The 24,342-nt window shown below is 45.0% G+C and overlaps 1 protein-coding gene across 1 annotated transcript in view; it reads right to left on the bottom strand.

Annotated features, from left to right (window-relative positions):
- LOC109451963 (uncharacterized) overlaps window positions 1–24,342 on the bottom strand; it is a 382,815-nt gene that overhangs the window by 165,092 nt on the left and 193,381 nt on the right. The window contains exon 3 of the mRNA XM_088798910.1: window positions 18,213–18,313. Within this exon, the coding sequence (XP_088655036.1) occupies window positions 18,213–18,313 (101 nt within the window). The remainder of the gene's footprint in view (window positions 1–18,212; window positions 18,314–24,342) is intronic.

The raw sequence follows: 24,342 nt of genomic DNA, 5'->3' as shown, positions 1-24,342 counted from the left end.
CTCTCTGGAGGGCCTATATGCTGGGGAGGCACATGATGTCACAGCTTGGGGTGCAGCGTGTTCTGCTCATGTGGTCAGAGCACCCTCAAAAGGTCACCTGGACCAGGTCATAATAGAAAGGGGAGGCTGAGTGGGAGGCTGTGGAGAAGTGGGCAGTACAGGTCTCACCTCAAGGCAGAACCACTGCTCAGATGGGACCAGGAGCTGTCATCCAGGAATGCAGGCGAGGATGTCACATCTGCTGCTGTTCCCAGAAAAGCCAGGGAAGAAGGCCCGCCCCTACTTCTGGCATGAAATCTCTCACTTTTTACATTTTGACAACTAATTCAAATTATTTGAAGGAAAGCGAAAAAACAAGGGACGGAGGGAGGAAATGAGGGAAGGAAGAAGAAAAACAGGGAGACAGGGAGGGAAGGAGAGAGGAAGATAAGAAATTAGGGCGAAGGGGAGAGAGAGAAGGAAAACCTCTAAGGACCGCCATGTGTACACACTGGGTGGGACCGACACTGCCAGCTGCTGGCCTCCCTGCGGATGGTCAGCTACCAGGCAAACAGAGGCTTCGTCCTCAGCACCATCAGAGAGCCCCAGCTCTGCCCTTGCTGCAAAGGCAGTTTAATTTCTCTTCACTTGTAGTGAAGTTCCCTTGGGTAGTGGAGAGGTGGAGACTCCGTAGCCCCCACTGCTAATATTTGAGCCCCTTCAGGCCAATGCTGGGCTTTGGCTCCGTGCTGGGGGAACAAGACGGATTCTCTTCCTGTCCAGGGAAAAGCTGGCGCTGACCCCTCTGCCAGTCTTGCCATTGGGGGCAGCACCCGACTATTGCGTCTCTCATCCTGATCCCACCATCAGCTGTAGGCGGAGCTAACACGGCGGCACAGCCATGGAGCTAACAGGCCAAGTTCAAGGGGCCGCTCTGAGCTGCCAGGAGCAATTTCCCCTGTAACCTGTCAGGAACAGACAAGCTGCATGAAGTTCAAGTAACATTTTCGCCATATGCCATTTGGAAATAACCCTGTTCCACAGGGAAAACCTTCAAAAGACTTTTCTTTGTAAACAGACCTGATGATAAAGACACGCGAAGCCTGGAGCCCAAAAGCTGTCAAGGGTTTTGCGTACGACCGATTCCGTCTTATCTCCTGGGCACTGTGGAGCTGAACGTAAGCTGCAGCTAAGTGCTAAATTTATTAGACATATGTCAGCATCTGTCTGTCACAAACGGGAGGGCCTCCCTGCCAATTGGGCCACTCTCTGGTTTAGAGAAAGACTGACAATTGTCTAGAATGTTGTCTGAGGATATTAACGAGGACAGGACTACCCAGGTTTTAATTGCTCTGCTTTTACTGAGTCAGAAGGAAAGTGCAGAAGCATGGATATTGATCATTTGAAATTTGTTTTTAAAAAAGAATTCACACACAGAAAAGAAAAACACGTGAATAAACATCAAAATGTTTACAATAGTTGATCTTCAAGTGGTGGAGAAAGGGTGACATGTTTTTCTTTTTGTATACCTCTATTCTAAACATGATAATATTAGATAAATAGTATCTAAGAGAAATACAGAGGGTGCCAAAAAAACATACAGACATTTTAAGAAAGGAAAAAACTGCATTAAAATTATGCTGATGGGAACCCCTTTGAGCACCTCTTGTAATTGCAGACGTCAAACGTGACTTGTATTCATCTTTTGTTATCAGTATATATTGATTATTACCATTTTAATACAGTTTTTTCCTTTCTTAAAATGTGTATACTTTTTTTTTTTTGGCACCCTCTGTATTTATTACTTGGGCCCTAAGGAAAAAAAAAATCAATCAATAAAAACTCTGGGGAAAAAAATGAGCATACATGATGTATTAGTTTGCTAAAGTTGCTGTAACAAAGGACAACAAATTGGATGGCTTAAAGCAGCAGCAATTTATTCTCTTGCAGTTCTGGAGGCCATAAGTTCGAAATCAAGGTGTTGGCAAGGCTGGTTCCTTCTGGAGACTGTGAGGGAGAATGTGTTCTGTGCTTCTCTCGGGGCTTCTGTGGCTGCTGGCAGTCCTTGGTATTTCGTAGCTTGTAAACACATCACTCCAATCTCTACCACCACCTTCACAGGCCTTCTCCCCATGCGTGTCTGTGTGTCCACGTGGACTTTTTTCTTTTTTCTTTTTAGTTTCAAGTGTAAAAGCAATGTAATAGTTAGACATTTAAACCCCTCATAAAGTGATAACCCCCCTCCCCCAAGCTACTACACCTCTGACATCTTATATAGCTGTTACAATTCCATTGATGATCTCCCCTATGTTGTACTCCACGTCCCGTGACTATATACACCTATATATTTAATTATAGTTGACATTCAATATTATTCTACTTCAGCTTCAGGTGTATAGTGCATTGGTCAGGCATCTACACAGTCTATGACATGATCCCCCTGATAAGTCCAGTGCCCATCTGGCACCTTATGTGATCTTTACAACATTGTTGATTACATTCCCCATGCTGTATTTAACTATCAATTTATATTTCTTAATGCCTTCACCATTTTCACCCTGACCCCAACCGTATTCCCATTTGTCACCCTGATAGATCTAGTACCTATCTGACACCATACCTACTTATTACAATATTGTCCCTTTCACCCATCCTTAACCCCCTCCCATCTTAAAGAAGTCCCTCTAAGAATCCTTGTAATACTGGTTTGGTGGTGATGAACTCCTTCAGCTTTTTCTTGTCTGGGAAGCTCCTTATCTGTCCTTCAATTGTAAATGACAGTCTTGCTAAGTAGAGCAATCTTGGTTGTATGCTGTTGTTTTTCATCACTTGGAATATTTCCTGCCACTCTCTTCTTGTCTGCAAAGTTTCTATTGAGAAATAAGCTCCCTTCTAGGTAACTAATTGCTTTTCTCTTGCTGCTTTTAAGATTCTCTCTTTGTCTTTAACCTTTGGCATTTTAATTATGATGTGTCTTGGTGTTGGTCTCTTTGGGTTTATCTTGTTTAGGACTCTCTGTGCTTCCTGGGCTTGTATGTGCCCAGGTTCACCAGGTTAGGGAAGTTTTCTGTCATTATTTCTTCAAATAGGTTTTCAATTCCTTGCTCTCTCTCTTCTCCTTCTGGTACCCCTACAGTGTGAATATTGGTACACACTTGATATTGTCCTGGAGGCCCCTTAAACTCTCCTCAATGTTTTGGATTTTTTTTTTTCTTTTTGCTGTTCTGGTTGGGTGTTTTCTGCTACCTTATCTTCTACATCACTGGTTGGATCCTCTGCTTCATCTAATCTACTGTTGATTCCCTGTAACACATTCTTCATTTCCATTATTGTAGCCTTTATTTCTGACTGGTTCTTTTTTATCATTTCCATCTCCATTTTTATGGATGAAAAGCCATGTTTTTATGAGATCACCAAGCAATCTTATTACCAGTGTTTGGAACTCTGCGTCTGATAGATTGCTTCTCTCTGTTTTGTTTAGTTCTTTTTCTGGAATTTTGTTCTGTTCTTTCATTTAGGACATGTTTCTTTGTCTCCCCATTTTGGCTGCCTCCCTGTGCTTGTTTCTATGTATTAGGTAGGGCTGCTATGTGTTCCAGTCTTAGTAGAGTGGTCTTATATAGTAGATGTGCTGTGGGTTTCAGTGGCACAGTCTTTTTGGTCACCCAAGCCATGTACTCCAGGTGCGTCCCTTGTGTGGGTTGTGTGTGCCCTCCTCTCCTAGTTGAGCCTTGGTTGATAATTGCACATCAATGTGAGGGACTGACCCTTGGGCTCACTGGTTTTGAGGACTGGCCTTGACTACAGTGGAAGAGTTGTTGTGCAGGGGCTGATCCTATGGAGCAGGATCTGCCTCAGCCGGACTCTGGTCCCTGCCCAATCCACCACTTGGGTGTGTCGTACTTGGAGATGGCTAGGTGATGCTCCAGCTCGTTTTGAAGCTGGTCACTGGGGGCACCAGTCCCAGGACCACCTTGGAGGGAATCCGCTGTAGGTCTACTTCAGACACAGCCCATGCCCGACACAGGGCCACCTAGTGGGAGCCAGAGAGAAATCCGCAGATGTCTGCTGCCCGTGCTGTGCTTGGAAGCGCCTTGAGAGGTCAAGCTGCAAACCACAGCTGACTGCCACTAATGCCAGCTTAGGGATGCTCAGCCAGAGGTACAGGACATGCTCAAGCCAGATTCTGCTTGTCTGGGTTCCACGAACCTTTGAGAGACCCTAGGAAAGTACAGCTTGAGCCAAGGCAAGCAGTCTGCATGAAAATGCCACTGAAAGCAGCCTGGGTGTGCCCAAAAGTTGGGTGGGGCCAAGTCTCAAATCACCAGGGCAGGGTAAATGAACGACGGAGACTCAGAAATGGCGGCCACCTGTGTTCACATGCTAGGAAGGGGGAGGGCTCAACAAAGAAACAACGGCCACCCTGAATTCCTATATCCAGGAGAAAGCTGCCTCTCCAGCCCCCATCCCAAGCCAGACAGCTCAATTCTCCACCACTTGTCCCTGCCTCCCTTCCAGCTGCTGCCCTAGTGCTGGAGCTCAGAGCAACTGATCCCACTGGTGGGAAAGTCCACACACAGTCCCTTTAAGAGGCGCATCTGGGGCCGGGCCGGTGGCTCAGGCGGTTAGAGCTCCGTGCTCCTAACTCCGAAGGCTGCCGGTTTGATTCCCACATGGGCCAGTGGGCTCCCAACCACAAGGTTGCCAGTTCAATTCCTCGAGTCCCGCAAGGGATGGTGGGCTCTGCCCCCTGCAACTAAGATTGAACACGGCACCTTGAGCTGAGCTGCCTCCCGGATGGCTCAGTTGTTGGCTGGAGCGCAGGCTCTCAACCACAAGGTTGCCAGTTCAATTCCTCGACTCCCGCAAGGGATGGTGGGCAGCGCCCCCTGCAACTAAAATTGAACATGGCACCTTGAGCTGAGCTGCCGCTGAGCTCCCGGATGGCTCAGTTGGTTGGAGTATGCCCTCTCAACCACAAGGTTGCCGGTTCAACTCCCGCGGGGGATGGTGGGCTGTGCCCCCTGCAACTAGCAACGGCAACTGGACCTGGAGCTGAGCTGCGCCCTCCACAACTAAGACAGAACAACAACTTGAATCTGAACAGAACCCTCCACAACTAAGATTGAAAGGACAACAACTTGACTTGAAGAAAAAAAAGTCCTGTTCCCCTTCCCCAATAAAAAAAAAAAAAAAAAAAAAAAAAAAAAAAAAAAAAAGAGGCGCATCTGTGGGTGCAGCTGCATTCAGCCACTCAGTCACAGTCTCCGCTGGTTTTCACAACCAGAAATTATGGGGACTTCTCTTCCCGGCACTGGAACCCTGGGCTAGGGTGGAGCTGGGATCTCTCACTCTCACTCCTCTAGGGGATGGAGGGGATCCCCACAGCTGAAATTGCCCTCCTGATCATTAATGGTCACACAGCCGATGCCATATCTCTGCCCTTCCTACCTGTCTGGAGGTGGTTTCTTCTGCAAGTCCTTCGTTGAAAGGCTTCAGTTCAGCTTGATTTTAGGCAATTCTCAATAATGGTTGTTTTGTAGATTAGTTGTAATTTTAATGTGGTCATGAGAGAAGGTAAACACAGCGTTTACCTGCTGTGCCATCTTGGTTGTCCCCACGTGGCCTTCTTATAAGGACACTGGTCATTGGGAGGGCAGGGCTCTCCATTCTCCCTAGTTACAGCTGCTAAGACCCTATTCCCCTATAAGGTCATAGTCTCAGGTTCTGGAGGGACATGAATTTTGGGGAGACACTTCTCAACCCGGTGTCCATGGCAAGAAAGTGGGTGAATGCCCCTGAGAAGATACAGGCCACCAATGACCCAAGTCAGCCTGAATTCCTGAGATTTGGGGCTTTGGCTACCAGAAGGACGTGGCCTGCCTCTAACTCAGTCTCTGTTTGGGCCAAGCAGTGGGGCTGGAGCAGGAGTAAGAGGTGTGGGCCCAACATGGTCCATCAGGACGATGCCTGGGACCTGTCAGACCCCTGGGTCACAGAGCCCTGAGACTCCCATAGGTGCCAGCCCTGTCAGTGGGGGTCTGCGCCTCACGTAGATATGGATTATGCCTTTGCAAATGTGCGTAGATGCTATTAGGACTAGAAAAGTAAAAATTCATTTCAAAGTATTACTATCATGACATATTTCCTCCATCAGTAGTTACTTAAAGAACTGTTGTCCTGTGTGACTCTGAACTGTTTGATGATAAAAAGATTTCTTGCGCTCAAAATGTCTTTTGTGCTATATACTAAGGGTGCCAAAAAATGTATACAAGTGGACATTTTGGTCAACGTTGCTCAAGCAGTAGTTCGCCGTAATCAGAAATGTCTGGATGCTGATGGTAACCACTTTGAGCACCTCTTATAATTGCAGAAGTCAAACATGACTTGTATTCATCTTTTGTTATCGGTATATATTGAGTATTACAATTTTAATACAGTTTTTTCCTTTCTGAAAATGTGTATACAGTTTTTGGCACCCTCTGTATACTTGATATTTTCCTGGAACAGGCTGTCTGTGGGATGAGAGGCTTGGCCATCACGTCTTGTGTTAGGCCACAGGTACTATACACAACGCTTAATAATCATTTTTCTCATCATCTTCAAAACAATCCCACGAGGCAATCATCCCATTTATCAGATGGGGAAACTGAGGCTCAGAGAGACTAAACAATCATAGTCAGGCCCCCAAATCACATAGCTAGGCAATGTGAGAGGTGGGATTTGAACTTGGAGTTTTTCAAGTGCATAGGACCCTTGCAATGATTTCACCAAAGGTTCTAAACCCCTGATATTACATACATGTATCTATGTGCTATGTTATGGATGAAAAGTCATGTTTTTCTTCAGTATCTGAATGGCATTTACCATCGACCCAGTGTTCCATGCCCTTAGTTTATGGATGAAAAACTAAGACCTGAAAAGTAAATCCACAATAGAACAGTGGCAGAGTTGTGACTCTGGTCGCTTACTTTCCACCACAGGCTTTCAACAGCATCACTATGTTCAGGGAGAGTTTGGAACCTTTGTGAAAGGTTGGCCATACCTCCCTACCTGACACCGTCCAGTATGAATCCAGATAAACCTGCCATCAGCTTGGGCCATGAGGGACCTGGGAAAGCAGGTCTGCTTGACAGAAATGGGCAGAACCTTGCAGCCAAATGAGTCATTATGTAAGCCATTAAGTCTAATTTCTCAGTCTCTTAATACTTGGGGAATTCTTCAAAGAGGTTAGAAAATTGGCAGTACCTCATTTGTCCCCATGGGCATTTTTATTAAATTATAAGCAGATGCATCTTCCTACATTAAAACCAGTGTGAGAAAGTTGCTCTATGCTGCCTGGCTCTCTGTGCAAAACTCTCTTTCAATTATCTTGATCTGTATTGAATTGTCCCATGTTCACTTAGCATCACAGCTTCTAGGAAATATCAGGAAGAAAACGTAAGAGCCATTCCTACACCATCACCCAAAACATAAATCAATAGTCAAAGCAAATGGTCCTGCCCTCTAATACAGTTTATCCTGAGCCTTCTCTGCACTGCCAGAGTTGAGCTTGCTTTTCTTCCTTGGTTTAGTACAATTCCTGCAAATAAACCATCTTTGTAATTAAGTCAGGAGCTTAGGTCTTCATTCACACCTGCTAGCCGGCACCCTTCCCAAATTCTCAGGGTGCTAGGGTCTCCCTAGGTCCTCTTTCCAGCACTGTCCTCTCAGCCAGGCTGACCTCTGAAATATGATTGCTTTCCCCTGTGCAGGTCACCACCCAGACTTAAAAATCCATGATAATGATGGTAACAGTAACCACTCACATAGCTTGTACTGAGCTATCTATCACGAAATGTGTGGAGCACTTCCATAAAAATCTCAGTTAATCCTAACAGTTTATGAGGCAGGCGATGGTATTTATTTCCATTTTACACAGGAGGAAACAGAAATTTAGAAACCCAAAGACCATAAGCTCATAATAGCAGCCGCACTGGCATTTCAGCTGAATTTCAGAGGCCCATCTCCTTACCACCTTACCATTATTCAATTCAAGCAACACGGACTTCTAGCCTCGTAGTTTAACTCAGGTATGATCCTGGGCACATAAAACCCTGTTGGTAATGGGTTTTCTAACCGGAAGAACAAACAGATATATTCTAAAGCACCAGGCTATGTAAGAAGTTAACCATCCGCTTCAGGAGAATTTAGTTTGGTACAAGTCTACATGTAAAGGTCACTGTTTATTGAGCGTTTACTATGTGCCTAATAAAACCACTGTGCTAGGTACTTTTGATTCATATTGTAGCTCCAATCCTTTATTTCGAGGATGACTTCCTATTTCAGATGAAAGAAAACTGAAGCATAAACGGTTAAGTGACTTGCCCGAGGCCATATAACTAGTGATCGCGTCCACACTTTCCACACTGTCTCTCTGCCTCCTGTACAGCGCCTTGTTCTATTGTTCTATGAATGTGACGTGAGCAGCCCTAACTGCCCACCAGCCTCCATTAGTGGCACACGAGGCAGGGGTGCGTCCACACTCCCCCGATTCCCACAGTGGGCAGCATGTGTGTACAGAGCCAAAGAGGTGGGCGTGGAAGGGCATCAACACCAAGCTGCTTCTCTTTGAGGTTGTGGCACCACACGCAGCCACCTAGCGCACTCTTGGGCCAACCCCTGGTATTATAAATACAAATACTACATGCAAAAATGAGCCAACCTGTAGAAACCCAACTCTGTCAAGACCACATATGAAGAATATGGAACCAGGAAAAGACGATGGACTGTGAAGTGGCAGCCACCCAGTGGTGATCTGGGAAATGTTAAATCACCAGCTCTCTAAGTAGGCGGAGGGAGACTCTGATTTGTAGCATTTGTCAATTTCCATGATATAAATACTCCCATCATAGGTCATTTCAAAATATCAAGATGATGCCGCTGAACACCGAGTTGGTAAGAGATGACAATGATTGGCTCTCGGGAGCTGGTTCAACCAGCTCCAGCGCAGCACGGCCAGCAGACACTCTTCTAATCCCAGCTGGTAAGCTCCCATTGTAAGAACTGGAACAAGCCACTTAGCCTTTCTGAGTATCAATTTCCACTTCTATAAAGTGGGGCAGATAATACCATGAGAAATGATGGCGTGACTAGTCGGCAATTAACAGAGAACAAGATCATCTCTCCCCACGTTTTCGGGGAGCTGCATAGGAACACTTTATTGTAAGCACAACCTATGCCTCTAAACTCAGGAAGAATCTGATAAGATGCAGTGTATCGTGTTGGCATCCTACCCTATCCTACCCTACTCTGCCCTACCCTACCCTGTCTCATCCTACTCTACCTACCTTACCCTGCCCTACCCTACATTAATTACCCTGCTCTACCCTACCCTGCCCTATCTACCCTACCTTGTCCTGTCCTGTCCTGTCCTATCCTATCCCACCTACCCTACCCTGTCCTACCCTGTCCTGTCCTACCCTATCTAAGCTCAAAGCCACATCCTAGGAACTTCTCACCCACTGCCAGCCCCTTAAAGGAGGGAGACTGAAGGGAAGGCTACAAGAGGTCTGGCCAGGACTGCCCTGGGGTAGCAAGACATAGGCTGGTCTAATGACACGAACACAAGAGAGCGGCAAGAGAAATGCAAGGTACCCAGGCTTCCTCACTTGGCAAAAAGGTACCAGGCCCTCTTATCCTTCCTGCCATCTAAAGGGGACACAAAGGAACACTTACTACACTTGGTAACTTTTAACCCTCAGTGACTCATCTACTGGCACCGTGGCCCCATCCGTCCTCTGCTCACTTAGTTTAGCCCCTGGGAGAGGGGATATTCTGCTCTGCCTTTGCACGTGTGGTGTGTGTGCTGGGAAGATTAAATGGCATTAAGGAAAGCACCAGGTGTGGCCTAAAGTTGTGCTGCCCAGTTTTATCATCCAGCTTTTCTTCACCGAAGTGACTCTGAGTGAAGTCTAGCTATTCAAAAATAAAAAGGAAGAAAAAAAGAAACCCTACCATCACCCACTACGCCACATCCAAACCACCATCAAATCCTGGGGTTGATTCACTACCTTGAAGAACATTTAAAGGCTGTGTTTACTACGTGCTCAGAAGATGGATAGTAAAAGGGCGTTGAGCTAGGGCGGTATGATTCAAACCAGCAGGTCCCTTCCCAAGTGGTCCATTTTGAAGGGGAAAGCGCATTTCGATGTTTAAATTCCTACATGGCTGTATAAAAGTCCCTCACGTGACTTCATAGTGATGACTTTTATTTTTAAGGTTGAGTCCCATTAGTTCAAAAGAAATGAACCATATTAAGTGAAACACAAAGTTGAATTACATTCATTGTGTTGAGAAGCCAGTGGGGAGCGGGATGTGTCTAACTCAGATTTTGTCTTTAACTTTACCCTCCCAGCACCTACATACAGTTCCGTAAGCCTTTGGTCTGCCTCTCATGACTTCAATGATGCAAATCTGCCCTGAAATCCATCAACTGGAAAGGAGTTTTCTGGATTTGCACGTGTTCAGCTCTAACTCACTGGGGACTGGAGAGCATCAAGACCCAGTTTTGTTAAGTGGAGTTGTGATGACGGAATGTACTGACGAGCGGGTGTAGAACCTGACTGACCTCCTTCTATGTTTCCTACGAGTCTCAATTTTCTGTCCCTTTCATTTCTACCAAGTGTGACAAGGGGTGAAAAGACACTCTTCCTGCCTAAAATACATCCGAAATGTCTAGGCAAGAGACCTAAATAGAACATATCTCCCTTGGCACAAAGAACTAACGTCACAGCCAAAGGAAATGGGATTGTGGCCTGGCTAAGAAGGGCTGAGAAAGTGGGGAGGGCCTGAGGGGGAGGCCATCCTCCTGACGTCTTAGGGTCTCTGGCAGGGATCCCTATGCTGTCTGACACGGGCACATACTGGGGTCCCAGAGTCCAGCAAATTTTAGGAGTGCAAAGAATTCTAAGTGAATTGCATGGAATTAGCTAATCGAAATAACTTGAAAAAGCCAGCCCCACCTTTTCTGGACATCGGATCCTGTGTGTACGCAGACACAAGGGAGGTAAAGCAGAGTGGGGTGAAGTCCACACAGCACAGAGGCAGATTTCCCATAGCCAGGCCAGGAAGCAAGATTCCTGGCCATCCGGTCACCCAGGCTCTGAGTCAAGTTTCTAAAGATACATAGTACAATGTGGGAGTCGCTAGCCACACATGGCCACTTACATTTCAGCAAATTAAAAGGGAACGAAATGAAATATTCAGTTTCTGTTTCACACCTGCACATGTCAGGAGCTCAAGAGCCACAGGAAGCTAGTGGCGACCATCTTGGAGAACACAGAGGTGGACACTTCCACCATCACCAAAGTTCTACTGGCCAGCACTGGCCTAAAGTACAAAACTAGCCATAAAAGTCCGGGAACCCTCTGATTCTTTATGGAATGCTATTTCCAGAGTAAAACTCCTTGTTGAGGTTTTCAAACAATCAATCAAAACAATTAAAGATAAACAGGACTTGTTCTTCCTCTGGTCAGCCTAGAAATGTTCCAGGAAACAAGGAAAATTGTCTTAATTTCTTTGACACATGCAATTTGCTTTTTTTATGGAAAAAGGTAAGGAATCCCACACGTCCTATAATACTTGAGCGTGCAACCCCACAAAACTTGGCTAGTAAATCCTCTCTTTGTAAGTAATTCAAATCTGCACATAAACGAGCTTAAGGAGGGAAATTTTAAAAATCTAATTTCAACCACTCTAAAAGGACAATTAAGAAAAATACAAATGCTGTCCTAATTGTCACTGACACGGGTCTCTGTGGGGCCTTGTTCGGCTACCTAGGCCAGTTTGAATTCAGCATGTACTCAAAGTATTGTTTTAGGATGGCTTCAGACCACGCGTGTAATGCCCATGTGCGCATGTGTGTGCATCCAAACTCTGCTTCTCCCCAAGAGGCTGCTCTGGCTCCTTAATCAAACCCCATTTTCAGTGGGCGTCATGTTACATTACTCATCCTATTTTCATTCTGCTCCTTCACGAGGGGACCTCTGCAGCCAGGACAGATTCTCCCTTCAAAGGTGTGTGGGGCAGGCCAGCCCTCCTTCTCCAGGGATTCCAGATGCTTCCCGAATCTCTGGCCTGGACTTCTGGCTGGAGTCAGAAACTATGTCTGTGATGGTAGGAACTCCAGTGGGGGGGCTCCTGATGCCAAGGGTCACAGAAGGCTCGCCACTCCACACCCTGTGTGAGGGCACAGTGCCATTGTCATGTGTGGTCATCAGATGTTTTCAGCTCTGTCTTCCAGCCACATGGATTGTACCGAGGGCCCTCTATGATTTGGTGGGACCATGAGACTACTTCCAACTAATGACCTGTGAAGAGGGAAGGGTGTCATGTGACCACTCTCAGCCAGAACACGTAATCGATTAAGTGAGACCCTGCAGAGGTCTCGTTTCCTCTGCCACAGAGGCCAGTGATATTTTGGATGGTGACTTTCCTTCAGCCTGCGTACTAGAAGAAGAAGAAAACAGAGCAAAATGCCTAGCGCAACTGCAGTGGATGCATGTGTCAGAAATAAACCCTTGTTGCTTTAAGACACTGAGTGTTTGGGTTGTTACCACCACACAGTCCAGCCCGACCAGACTGACACATGAGGTAAGTAAGAGTAAGGGTGGGAGGTGTAAAGGGAACCCGTGTCTAATCCCGCACTGTTGCAAAGGGTGTTCCTGTTCAGCCCACAACAGGCATATCCATCGCTGAGCAAATGACCCCCAGGCCAGTCCACGCGAGGCATATCCTTGTGCCTGCGGGGAGCTGCTCATCTAGTGCAGAGGCAGAAGTCTAAAATAAACTCTATCTTCATGGTATGACTCCTATGCTACCCACACGAACAAAATGTTACAGCCGCTCAGAGCAGACCTCAGTACTTCATCTTAGAAAACTCAGTCAAGGCCGCCATTACAGACCAGGTTCCCTGAGAATCAGACAAAGGTCTACCTGCGGGAACTTCACTGGGCCATGCTCGTGGGGTGACCGCCTGAGGGCCAGTGGAAGGGCACCTGGTGAAGCAAGTGGTTCTAGAAAAGAAGAGGGAGACAAGGAGCCATCGAGTACGGAATCACAGCCCCAAGGGCAGGGCAGAGAGAAAGAAGATGGATGTGGCAAACGATGAAGACAGTTCCTGGAGGCTGAAGTCTGACCCAGTCCCGTGGATTCTGCCATAAGGATGTCATCCCAGAGGGCTTTCAGCAGGGTAGCGAATGGCGTTACGCGCCAAGTGAGCAGCGAGGAAGGGTCCTTCGGGCTCCTGAAACCTTTCCACATCGTGGCACACCTAGGAAATGTTTATTTTTACACGGCACGTGGGGAACATAGAAAGGCGTAAGGAACCCAGGACCCTCTGGCCACCTTGAGGGCTGACGCACCATTATCTCGGGGCTCCTGAAACCCTGCCTGGTACAACACCAGCACGTCAAAGCACACCAGGCGGGGAGCCCACGCTGGTCCATGCAGACCTGTCACATGCCATGACCGGCAATGGAAGAAAGACCAAAAGGACCAGGGATGGGGGGCAGCGGGCTGAACCAGGCGATCTTTGCTTTTGCCAAGATTAAGGAGACCGTGTGTCTATCTGGCAAGGAAGAAGCCAACAGAGAGCAAACCACGGGAGAGCAAAGAAATAACTGAAAACGCAGAACCCATCCAAGTTGAAAAAAAGGACAAGGCCCTTGGTGGACTGGCCGTCCTGAAGATGAAGTCTGGTAGCTGCTCTGTAAAACTGGATACAAATATGAGAGAATTGATTGAGGGGGGAAAAAGCCTTAATGTGGGAATGAAAGAATATCTGGTAATGACAGTACCTCATTGTGAGTGGGGAGTATTGGGAAATTAAACTTAAGGTACAGGTAGCGACCTGTTCACAAAACACCTTGAAGACAGGGCTGAAATATCTGGGTCCTGTGAGCAGGACGGGAGACCCAGAAAAGTTGCAGGGAGGACTTGCAATAAAATCAGTATCTTAGTTCAGGTTGCAAGAGCAAAGTACCCTCAACTGGGTGGCTTAAACAACGGCAATTTGCTTCTTACCGTTCTGGAGGCTGGAAGTCCAGAATCAGGGTGCCAGCATGAGCCCTCTCCCAGCTGCAGACGGCTGACTTCGTGTATCTTCACGGGGCAGAAAGAGGGTAAGGGAGCTCCCTGGAGACTCCACCCTCGTGACCTAATCACACCCAAAAGACTAACACATTGGGGGGTTAGTTTTCAACATATGAATTGTAGGGGACACAAACATTTAGTCCATAGCATTAAGTCTGGTGTGAAGAGAGGATTCAAGGCAAGATAGTGAAGCAGGAAGAGCAGTGATGAGGCTGCAACTATTCTCCAAGCGAGAAATGAGTGTCTGAGGCATTGGTGGCGGCAGGGAGGGACAAGAATGGATTCAGAAGTTATCTGACATAGAACAGCAAGCAGAGAGAACGTTGAACTGGGTCATGAACTCCACAAAATAAACATACTGACCCAGGCAGCATGCATACTATATAAACGTAATGATATTCCAACAAAGGACAGACATACGATCAAGGTTCGAATGTAGTTACCAACAGATCTGAGAGACTTGGGTGAGATGACAAAGAAAGAGGGTAAAACCCTGTGGCTTATGATGCAGTCGCTCTTTCTTGCACCCAAACTATTCCTTCCTCTTCATACCTCCATGGAGCTCCTCGTTCTTTAAATTTGACTCTTACGATTGGGGCCTCTCCTATGCATTCTCTTTCATCACTAGAAGAAAGCATGTGCAATGTGGTTTGGGTTTGTTTTCCACCAAGGGATGTTTTCCCACCAGCAGTTACTTTATATTAAAAGGTGTGGGTGGGGGGTGAGGGGGGGGGTGAGTAACGAAGTTAAAATCCCATTGGTTTTTTTAAAGCAACTGGAAGTAATCAATGTGCATTTGCAACCTGTTTCTAAATGCTCTTGGAGAATCCTGTTTGGAAATGTCCTGCTGTGACCCATGCAGTCCTCATAGAAGTGATTTTGGAGTGACGCCTAATAGGAACTTATCGCAGACCGAATGAGCAAATGAATAGGCAGTTCTTTGTGGCTCCTTTGAATCAGCCAGCTGTGATCCTCAAGGAATAACTGAGCCCCCCCAATTTCTAGGCTGCTCTGATCTTTCGATGTAAGTGGAAGCCGATTTGCAAGCTCAGCTCTGCACGCTGTGATGGTGCTTGGCTCGGCTATTCAAGCTAATTCTGCATTGATCTTTAGACTAAAGCAAAGGCCATGCTTTCTGTTGCCTTTTCTCTGTGGGATTGTGGAAACTTCAATCACAATACTTTGTCTTCTCTTCCAAGTTTTTAACAGAATTGGTTGATTAAGCGGCATGTTGCTCCCAGGGAGGAGAGGTATTTACGCCACCTTGCAAGGTGGCAGGCATACCAGCTCATGTGGAGGTGTGAGAAGGCAGCCTGAGGAACAACAGCTGCTGTCACTCCACAGAACCTCCAGCTATGCTCAGAAAGACAGAGCCCCTAGTCCAGCCAGGCTCCTTCCGCCCTCTGAGACCAGCCAAGCATGTGTCCACTGACCTGGAAGCTCATGGCAGCCACATGAATGCTTGAAAATTAACCACCACCATTCCCAGCACAGAGAAGTCGCATAAAATATGTTTATTTCCTTGCCTTGCTGTTTCATGAAAGAAGGATTCAGCATCAAGAGCCAGGGTCTGTCCCCTACGAAATCCTGTTACCCAAAGCTCCTTATCACCTGGAGTCTGAGAGACCAGGTTCCAATCGTACTCCACCAGATTAGCAAAAGCAAAACCTTGAACTACTTTCTCTGTCAAAGTCCATCATAATTGTTACATGTGTCATCATGAGCAATGTCATCGTCCAAAGGATTTCTATTCTTTTATTTCTATAGCTCTGGGGTTTTTCATTTGTTCGTTTGTTTTTGTTTGTTTGTTTAATGATTTCAGATCCTACCCCTTGTGATTTGGGGAGATATAATTTTTAAAAATTCACACTGAACGTGATACGATGCCAGGTTCAGGAATTCTTCTTATGTGCCAGGTAGGATATTTTTGTAAACGTCTTAAATTTTGCAAAGCATTTTCACATGTGGTGTCTCTTTGATCTGCACCAAAAACCTCAGAGATACGCAGAGCACGAACTACTAATCCCGTTTTGCAGACAAGGGAATGGAGACTCAAGAGTTCTAACTCTTTGCCCAGATTCACAGAACCCCGAGAACTTGGATCTGTAGCCACGCCGGACTTTTTTCTGGGGTGTCAGGCTGGAATGGACAGAAAGGGAGAGGGAGGGGTGCCGCTCCTTTGGATAAATCTAGTTCTGCACCCTGGCTTCTGTACAAATGTCAACGTCCCTGGAACGTTCTCCCTCCCCGTCCACCCTCTGCTGCCTCCCAGAGCCCACAGTACAGACGGCCTCGATCCCGTTCCTTCGTTTCCAGCCTCCCAATTCAATGTTCCCATCCTCCATTTCCAGGGGTCCTTTGCAATAAGATCTTTTGAGTTTTTTTATTAGGCTGCTCTAAAGCCTCTCTTTTTCCATCTTTTCTCTTTCATATTTTCTTAAAGGAGAAATTCACTAAGGTGTGAGTTCTGAGTCACCCGAAGGCCAGGAGAGAGAGGGAGTGGGTACAATCACAATCACACTCACCGAGTTACACACTGACACAACACACTCATCAGGTGACACTTCTACTCAGAGGCTCCCCCCCACTCCACTGAGTCAGAGATTGGCTATGGAGCGCCTAGATGCCCAGAGGAACACAGCCCAGCGCTACTGTTGAAAGGTAAAAACAATTATTTGGAAGCACAAGTGAATTTCTTACATCTTTCTGAAGCCCTGTTGATTTATAACCATAAGGTAATTTGCTTCAGCTAACTTAATTCCTGTTCCCTGTTCAATTCCCTTGCGCCTTTCAACTAATGTTTTAATTCTCTTTGGTGTTCTCTGTGCCACCAAATCAAAGCAAAATTTTTCTTTCTTTCATTTGCCAAAGCCGAGCAAATTTGGAAGGGGAAAAAAATCACTAGTAAAGGACAAAGGATTTTAAAGAAAATGCATTGTTTCATTTCAGTGAATCAGAGCAGCGTACAAAGAAGCTTAATCATGATATTAAATCAAAGGAATGCAAATCACTTTATTCATATTCATAAACTGCCGACAACATGTGGGTTTTGAAAAGCTTGGGATGCGAAAGCCTCTTGGAAGGAGGAAGGAGGGATATACACTCGGAGTGAGCGCTTTCCCTCTGTGGGTCCTTTGCCACACACGGCAGCCATTCCACAACAAATCTCAGACCGGCTCTCCTCCTCTCAGGAGTCGAGCTCTAAGAGGTGATCTGAGTCACAAGCATCCAGCTGGAGTGGATGACCTGTCACTGTGATGACGGTCTGTATCCATCGTCTCTATGACCAAACTGGAGAGACCTTCAGAGACACTTGCCACGGCTCAAAGATTTTCCTAACGCCACTTAATATGAGATGAGCTGACCATCTCTGAATTAATAGTGACGATGATAAATCGTGTTTAATAAAACATGATCCATATTGAAAAGCTCCCATAGACATCCTTGGCCACATGCGCCCAGCACAAAATCATCGGAGTGGGGACTCAGGCTGCAGGCTCGGGAGCCAAACTGCCTGTGCTCCAGCCCTGGCTCGTCCCTCCCCGCTCTGTGACATTAGGCATTTTAGTCTCTTTCTACTTCAGTTTTCTCACCTGTAAAATGGGAATAAAGATAGGACCTACCTCACTGCGTTGTTTTTATAGTTAAATAAGAAAATGCATGTAAAGCTCTTAGCACAGTGCTAAGATTGTATATACACAGTCGGTGCTTGTTAGTCCCAGGAATTACGTTCTAGAAAGTTGCCACAAAAAATGAATTAGAAATACTGAACCACTGCCCCTGGTAGGATCCTGCCTCTAATAATATTTTCATCAATCAATACATAACCATATTCTATTGGCGTTTCTGTTTAAAGACACCTTATTTAATATATATATATATATATATGTATATATATATATATATATATATACATATATATATAGTTGATTGACTAGCAGTGAACTCATGACCTCCAGACACAGCCTTCTTGCATTTTAGGATCACTGAGGAGCCCTCCAACACTGCATCTGGGGGGCATTTTCACAGTAAAATCACCAACACGAAGCACAAAAATGAGAAAAACATGGCACTCCACAGATGGCAGGAAGGACACTTACGGCATGGGAGCTGCAATATGCAGGCAGAGCAAAGCCTCGGTGGACCTTGTCTGGGAAGGCAGACGTCAGGGGCTCAAATGTGTCACTGCTCCGCGCATTATCTGGAAGTGATCAAGAAAACACAGTGAGTGTCGATCGGGGGCTGCAGATACATTTTAGCGAACAGGCGATTTTACAAACATGGACTCACACATTAGGGGTAGAGACTGACTGCGTAATGACTAATCCCCCGATCAATAAAGCCTCTATGACCATCCCCAGTTTCCCGATGAGAAGTAAGTCCCATAAGGAGTTAGGTGATAAGGCTCTGAGCTGCACACAGCAGGAGGCAGCTTTCTCATTTCTCACCGTTGTCTACGTAGATGGGACCCCCAGGATTGATGCACAACCCCCTATCTAGAAGTCACATCCTCTGACTATTTATTTCAGGGTGTTGTTTCTGCAAACCATAGAGCCTCAATATGTTGAAAAAGTTCAGCGGGTCGTTATGTGGGATGTTCTTTCCCACTCCACCCGCCCAAAGTGACCACACTTCCAGACGCTTAAAACCTGTGTCATAACACAGAACTGGTTTCTGCCCTTGGAATGAATAATCACAGTTTCTATGAGGCAAGTGGTTCCATTGACATTCAAAGAAAAAAAAAATTAAAGTTAACTAGTCAGAAAGAAAAAACATCCTTTTTACATCCTGGAAAGAAAAAGGAACACTTACCTAATGCCGAAATGCATCTCGCTCTTGGCTGAAGGAAAAGGTACGCGGCACTATGACGAAATGTGCTCACCAGGAACGCAGCATTGACCTCGCTACTATACACGTATTATCTCATTTATTCCCCACACTAACCTTCTAAATGAAGTATTATTTTTATTCTACGTGGAAGAAAACAGATGCACAGGGAGGTTAAGTGATTTGCTATGAGGGTAACATAGCTATGAAGTGGCAGAGTTGGAATTTCATCAAAAATACATTCCACTCTCAACTCCTATTCTTTCTGGTCTATGGTGATGCTGAGATGCCCTTGGACTCTATCTGATCAAGCACTAAACCTCCAGAAAGCCCCTTCTCCTATCAGCATCAATCCCCTGCGTGAGTTTGAGCAAGTCCAGACCTCTCTACCTCACACACTGCTCTCCACTTTTCCTCCCTTCGCCGTGGCTCTTGCTCCAATAGCTGCGTGTGTGTGTGTGTGTGTGTGTGTGTGTGTGTGTGTGTGTGTGTACATTTTCTCTCCCCTACTAGACCATCAGCACCTAGAAGACAGGGTTTCTGTCTGCTTACCTTTGTAAGCTATGGAGGATGGTAGTATCACATGTCTCCCAATTATTTACTCCCTGCCCTTCACTCGAAGACGATGTTATACCCAGCTATCACCATAGGCCTTGCAAAGCCCCCTGCAAGAAGGGGCAATGTATTTTCCCATCCAAATGATATGCCCTAGCAAATGGAATATTAGCAGACATGACATAGGCCACGTCCAAGCAGAAGCTTTAAAAGGCACAGTGAATTTTTGCCAGCTCTCTTGCTCATTCCTTTTGCCAAAAGAATGGCAAATGCGACATGGTCCTTCGACCTGGGTCCTGGAATGTGCAGGAATATGGATACGGGCACAGCAACCAACCTGCTGACGCTGGCCTGCAGCCCAAATGAGAAGTGAATGTTTGCTGTAAGCCACTGAGACCTGGGGGCTGTAATTTCACTAAAGCGGACCATTCAGACACCCACATCGCACCTGGCCCTGGGACTGTCACAGGGAAGAATTTCAAGAACTATACGTTTCACAAAATGATTATAATCTGTGACAGCCATTTATGAAAGGTCCCTGCAAACCACTATCATTGCAATACTTTGGTAGCAGCCTAGAGGAGAGAACTGGAAATGAGGTGAACAATTCAGTCCACTCAAGTCCAGGTTCAGACAAATGGTTTGAAGACTCAGGTTTCAAAACAAGTTGGCGGCAAAGTTAGGACTGCAATTTTGGTCAAGAACCAAAACTTCTATTACACTGTGTTATTTTCTGTTTCCGTTTTAGCAATTATTTGCATAGTCTCTCTTATCAAAAACAAATTGTTTTGGAAATACCCCTCCTATGACATTGTGTTTACATCTTTCACATAACAGGCAGAGAAGGGAACAGTAACTAAGCTAGAACGTTAACACGAAGGTATCTGTAAATATCAGGCCCCGGGCACCAGGGATTTGTGGAGTCAGACACTGTATAGCCTGCTTCACATTTCATTCCATAGAGATGGAATATGTGAGTGTGAAAGGAAATTATATTTTGAAGGCAAATTTAGGAAGAAGAATGAAGCTGTAATGGATAATATTAGCTATCAGGAACTATTCCTTAAAAAAGTAGAATTTAATCCTCAAAACCAGTGGATGAAGAGATGAAAGTGTATAGGAGTATCCACATCCAAAGGGTCAGAAACATTTGGCAATATTCATTTTTAAAAACATGTAGCTAACCTACTGGATCTCAAGAAAAATGCTTTCATCAAAAGATTATCTTCACACAGTGTGAGGACAGGGGGCCCAAGAGCTCTGACTGGAGAAGGGAAGCAAACTGGAGCTCCTTGGAGTTCAGACAGCGATTCAGAGGGGTCTCGGAGCTGCTTGAGGGAGGAAGGTTCTAGGCCCCAACCCCAGTCATCCAGAGTGACTCCATCTTTACCTGCTCATATTCAATGGTTCAAAGTTCTTGACAACCAGTTCCCTTACGTGTCTCTACAGAGATGGGCTTGCCAGACTATCAGAAAATGATGACACCAGTCCATAAAGAAATCCAACTCAGATTCTCTGCTTCATAAACAATCTTGTAAATCAGATTAGGACAAATCCCTAAGTCAGTATGTTACTAGTCACATCGGTCAATGACTAAGCCCACAAACTAACTTACAAACACAACTGCTCAAATAGAATGGACCCAAGAAATTAGTTAGCCCAGGGATTGGCCTATGCTGCTCCAGGACCATAGAACAAAGAACAATTGGTCAGGCCTGGCGTCTTCTCTGCACCACCTTCAACAAGCAAATACACACACACACACACACACACACACACACACACTCACACACACACACACTTCTGCTTACATCTGTTTTAGTTGTTGGAGTTCTGAAGAAGGTTAATTTGAACAAAGGGTTCCTTGGCCAGAACATATCTGAGAAAGCAGAGCCCAAGAGTGTTGAAAATTATCCAATTTCATACCAAGTAGATGAGAACCACAGCGAGAACCCCACACCAACCCAACCTGATGTCTCTCTATGACTTATGGTCAGAGATGGGGGAGAGGGAAGAGGGGAGAGAGACACAGAGAGAGATCAAAGGTAAGCCACTTTGCATATACATATAATGTCTCTGGCCCTGGAATTATTTGGGTTTTATTTACTCTTTTCAATTTCTGTTTAAGCTGGTCCTCATAAGACCCTCCCAGGAAGGAAAAAAAATAACGGCAAGTCAGTGAATAAGCATGACAAGCTCCACGCTGCACACAAACTTTTCATTTCAGAAGACTAACAAATCATGAGCTGGAAAACTACTTGTTCAGTCAACATGATTCCTGGGAAATGGAATATGATTTTTGCTGTGATTCAAATGCTCTGGTGTGGACCAAAAATAAACAGCATCTTTAATAAGATACACAAAAGCAATGGGGAAATCTTGGCTGTTTTATCACCCAAAAAGAAGAGTACAGAGTGGGTCAAGACGGATTTTACCATCCTACATATATAGAAAATGAAAAGCCTGTGAAAATAGATAATATTTAAAAAGCCAGAAGAAATGCTTACCACTATTTTTAGTCTCCATTTTGATAACATATTTTAAAAGGTCAACTGTGATATGCAATATGCATCATTTATGATGTGAAGGTGAAAAATGAAATTGGTCTGGGGAAAGAAGTAGTTCAAGATTGCTTTTTAAATTGGCGTGTTCAAATCTGCAAAGGGCAATCACATGCATTTGGGGGAGGGGAATTATTGTTTCAAAACTGACAGTAAAAGGCACTTCTTTAAAGGAGCAGGATATGCAACTGAGAAATAAAATCTGTTATTGATATTTTTTGAGACACAGAAAGATGAAAAGAAACAGTGACAAAATACTAATTGGTGAAAAAATCAGAAGACATTTAACATGGCTTTGTCCAGAATAAATTTGAAGACAAATGTACTTTCCTTCCAGAAAGAATAGCAGGATTTATATATGGGGATGGAGTGTTAGATGGAGTACATGCAGATTACTTTAGAAACTTTTCCTTGGAAATGGGACCCCGAAGCAGGAAACCACATAAAACAATTGCAGCGCTCAAGGAATTACTGGAAAGTGGACACTGTTGTCTCCACCATCTAGGTCAAGCACAGAAATTGTCAGCCTCTGCATAAGACCTCCATGTGTTCATTCTAATCCCAGCCTCCTTCCTGCACAAGGAACTAATTCTGATTTGCATGGTAATCGCCATCTTGTACTTCTTGATACACCCATGTGTATCTGTGCCCTAGGGCTGCCATAACAAATTACCATGAAGTGGGTACCTTAAAACAGCAGATGTTTGTTCTATCACAGTGTGGAATCCAGAAGTCCAAAATCAAGATGTCGATAGAGTTGATTCCTTCTGAAGGATCTAAGGAGGAGTCCACTCTAGGACTCTCTCCCAGCCTCTGGTGTCTGCTAGCAATCCTTGGCGTCCATTGGCTGTGGCTGCCCTCCCATCTCTGCCTCGGTCTTCACATGGCCTTTTCCTCTGTGTCTGTGAATCTAAAATCTGCCTCTTGTTTCTCTTATAAAGATACCAGTCATTGATTTGGGGTCCATCCTAAATCCAGGATGATCGCATCTTAAGGTCTTTAACTTAATTACATTTGCAAAGATCCTATTTTCAAATAATGTCATATCCACAGGTACTAGGGTGTGAGGACTTGAATATATATATTTTGGGGGGATACTAGTCAACCACTACACTATGTGTATATCCCCAGTCTCAATCGTTTAGTATGGACTATTTATTATTTTTAAGTTGGTACCTTTTAATCTACAGGTCTCCCTCCTTTCCTTTCTTTTCCTGACATTTATATATTGACGAACCAAGGCCATTCAATCTGTAGTTTCCCACAATCTAGATGTAGCCGACTGCATACTATGAAAACGACCCTCTTCTTGACCAAGCTTTAGACAGGCCTCTCCAGGTCCTCTTTTCAACTACACCTCATCCTCAAGCTCTGTCTTTGGCCTGCCCAGTCCAGTTGTAGTAAGAACCCTGCTAGGTCAGTTTAGCTAGAATCCCCGCCCCTTTGATGTCTCCTCTTAGTAATTTTCCATCCTCTGACCCCCACCCTGTTCTTTGGTTATAAATCCCCACTTGTCATTGTATTCAGAAATGGGCTCAGTCCCACATGGAAGTCTCTTTTCCCTTACTATAATAGTTTCTGAATAAAACTCTGTTTTCACTGTCTTAATTAGTGTCCAGCTCTAGGTGTCTTTGATAACTTGAGTGCCATTTCCTAAAATGGGAAGCTGGATTTAGACACTGGATCAAACTCAGGTTCAATTCATTTGACAAAAATATAGGTGGTGGTGATATGTTCTTTTGTCAGGAGGCCCATTATGTCTGGTGGTTTCTTTTTTTCCTCATATTAGCAGCCATGGCTATTCAATGACTACGTGTATGTTCCTCAATGGTGATATTCTAATTCTATCACTAATTATTTTCATTTATTAGTTGGAATGCTTCTATAATAAAACACTTCTTCTCACATACTATTTGGTTACCCAATGTTATATTTCATATAAGAATGAAAAATACTTCATCCTTCTCCTTGTCAGCTTTAAAGACAATATATTTGTCCATTATCATCCTTAAAAAAGGGCAAATTAATTTTTTATCATTATGAATTCATGGATTTAAATGTAACGGATGAGTTTTAATGAATCAAAATCATTATTCTTAATGAGGCTCCAATTTTCCCATTTTGGCTATTGGAAGACTCATAAAGTTGCCTGGTAAGAGTCTTTAATACAAATTTCATAGTTTTTAACAGCTTTCTGAGATTTGGTGTGACAAGATGTTGTACATTTCTTGCCCCAGAACTAGAATCAGAGATTTCCCCAAGAATCCCTAGTTTCTACTAAGGGAAT

The sequence above is a fragment of the Rhinolophus sinicus genome, chromosome 6 (assembly GCF_057876585.1).
Source record: "Rhinolophus sinicus isolate RSI-liver-muscle chromosome 6, RSI-T2T, whole genome shotgun sequence".
In the NCBI taxonomy this organism is placed as follows: domain Eukaryota; kingdom Metazoa; phylum Chordata; class Mammalia; order Chiroptera; family Rhinolophidae; genus Rhinolophus; species Rhinolophus sinicus.
Note: the sequence above shows the minus strand (reverse complement) of the source record. Positions and strands in the feature narration are given on the sequence as shown.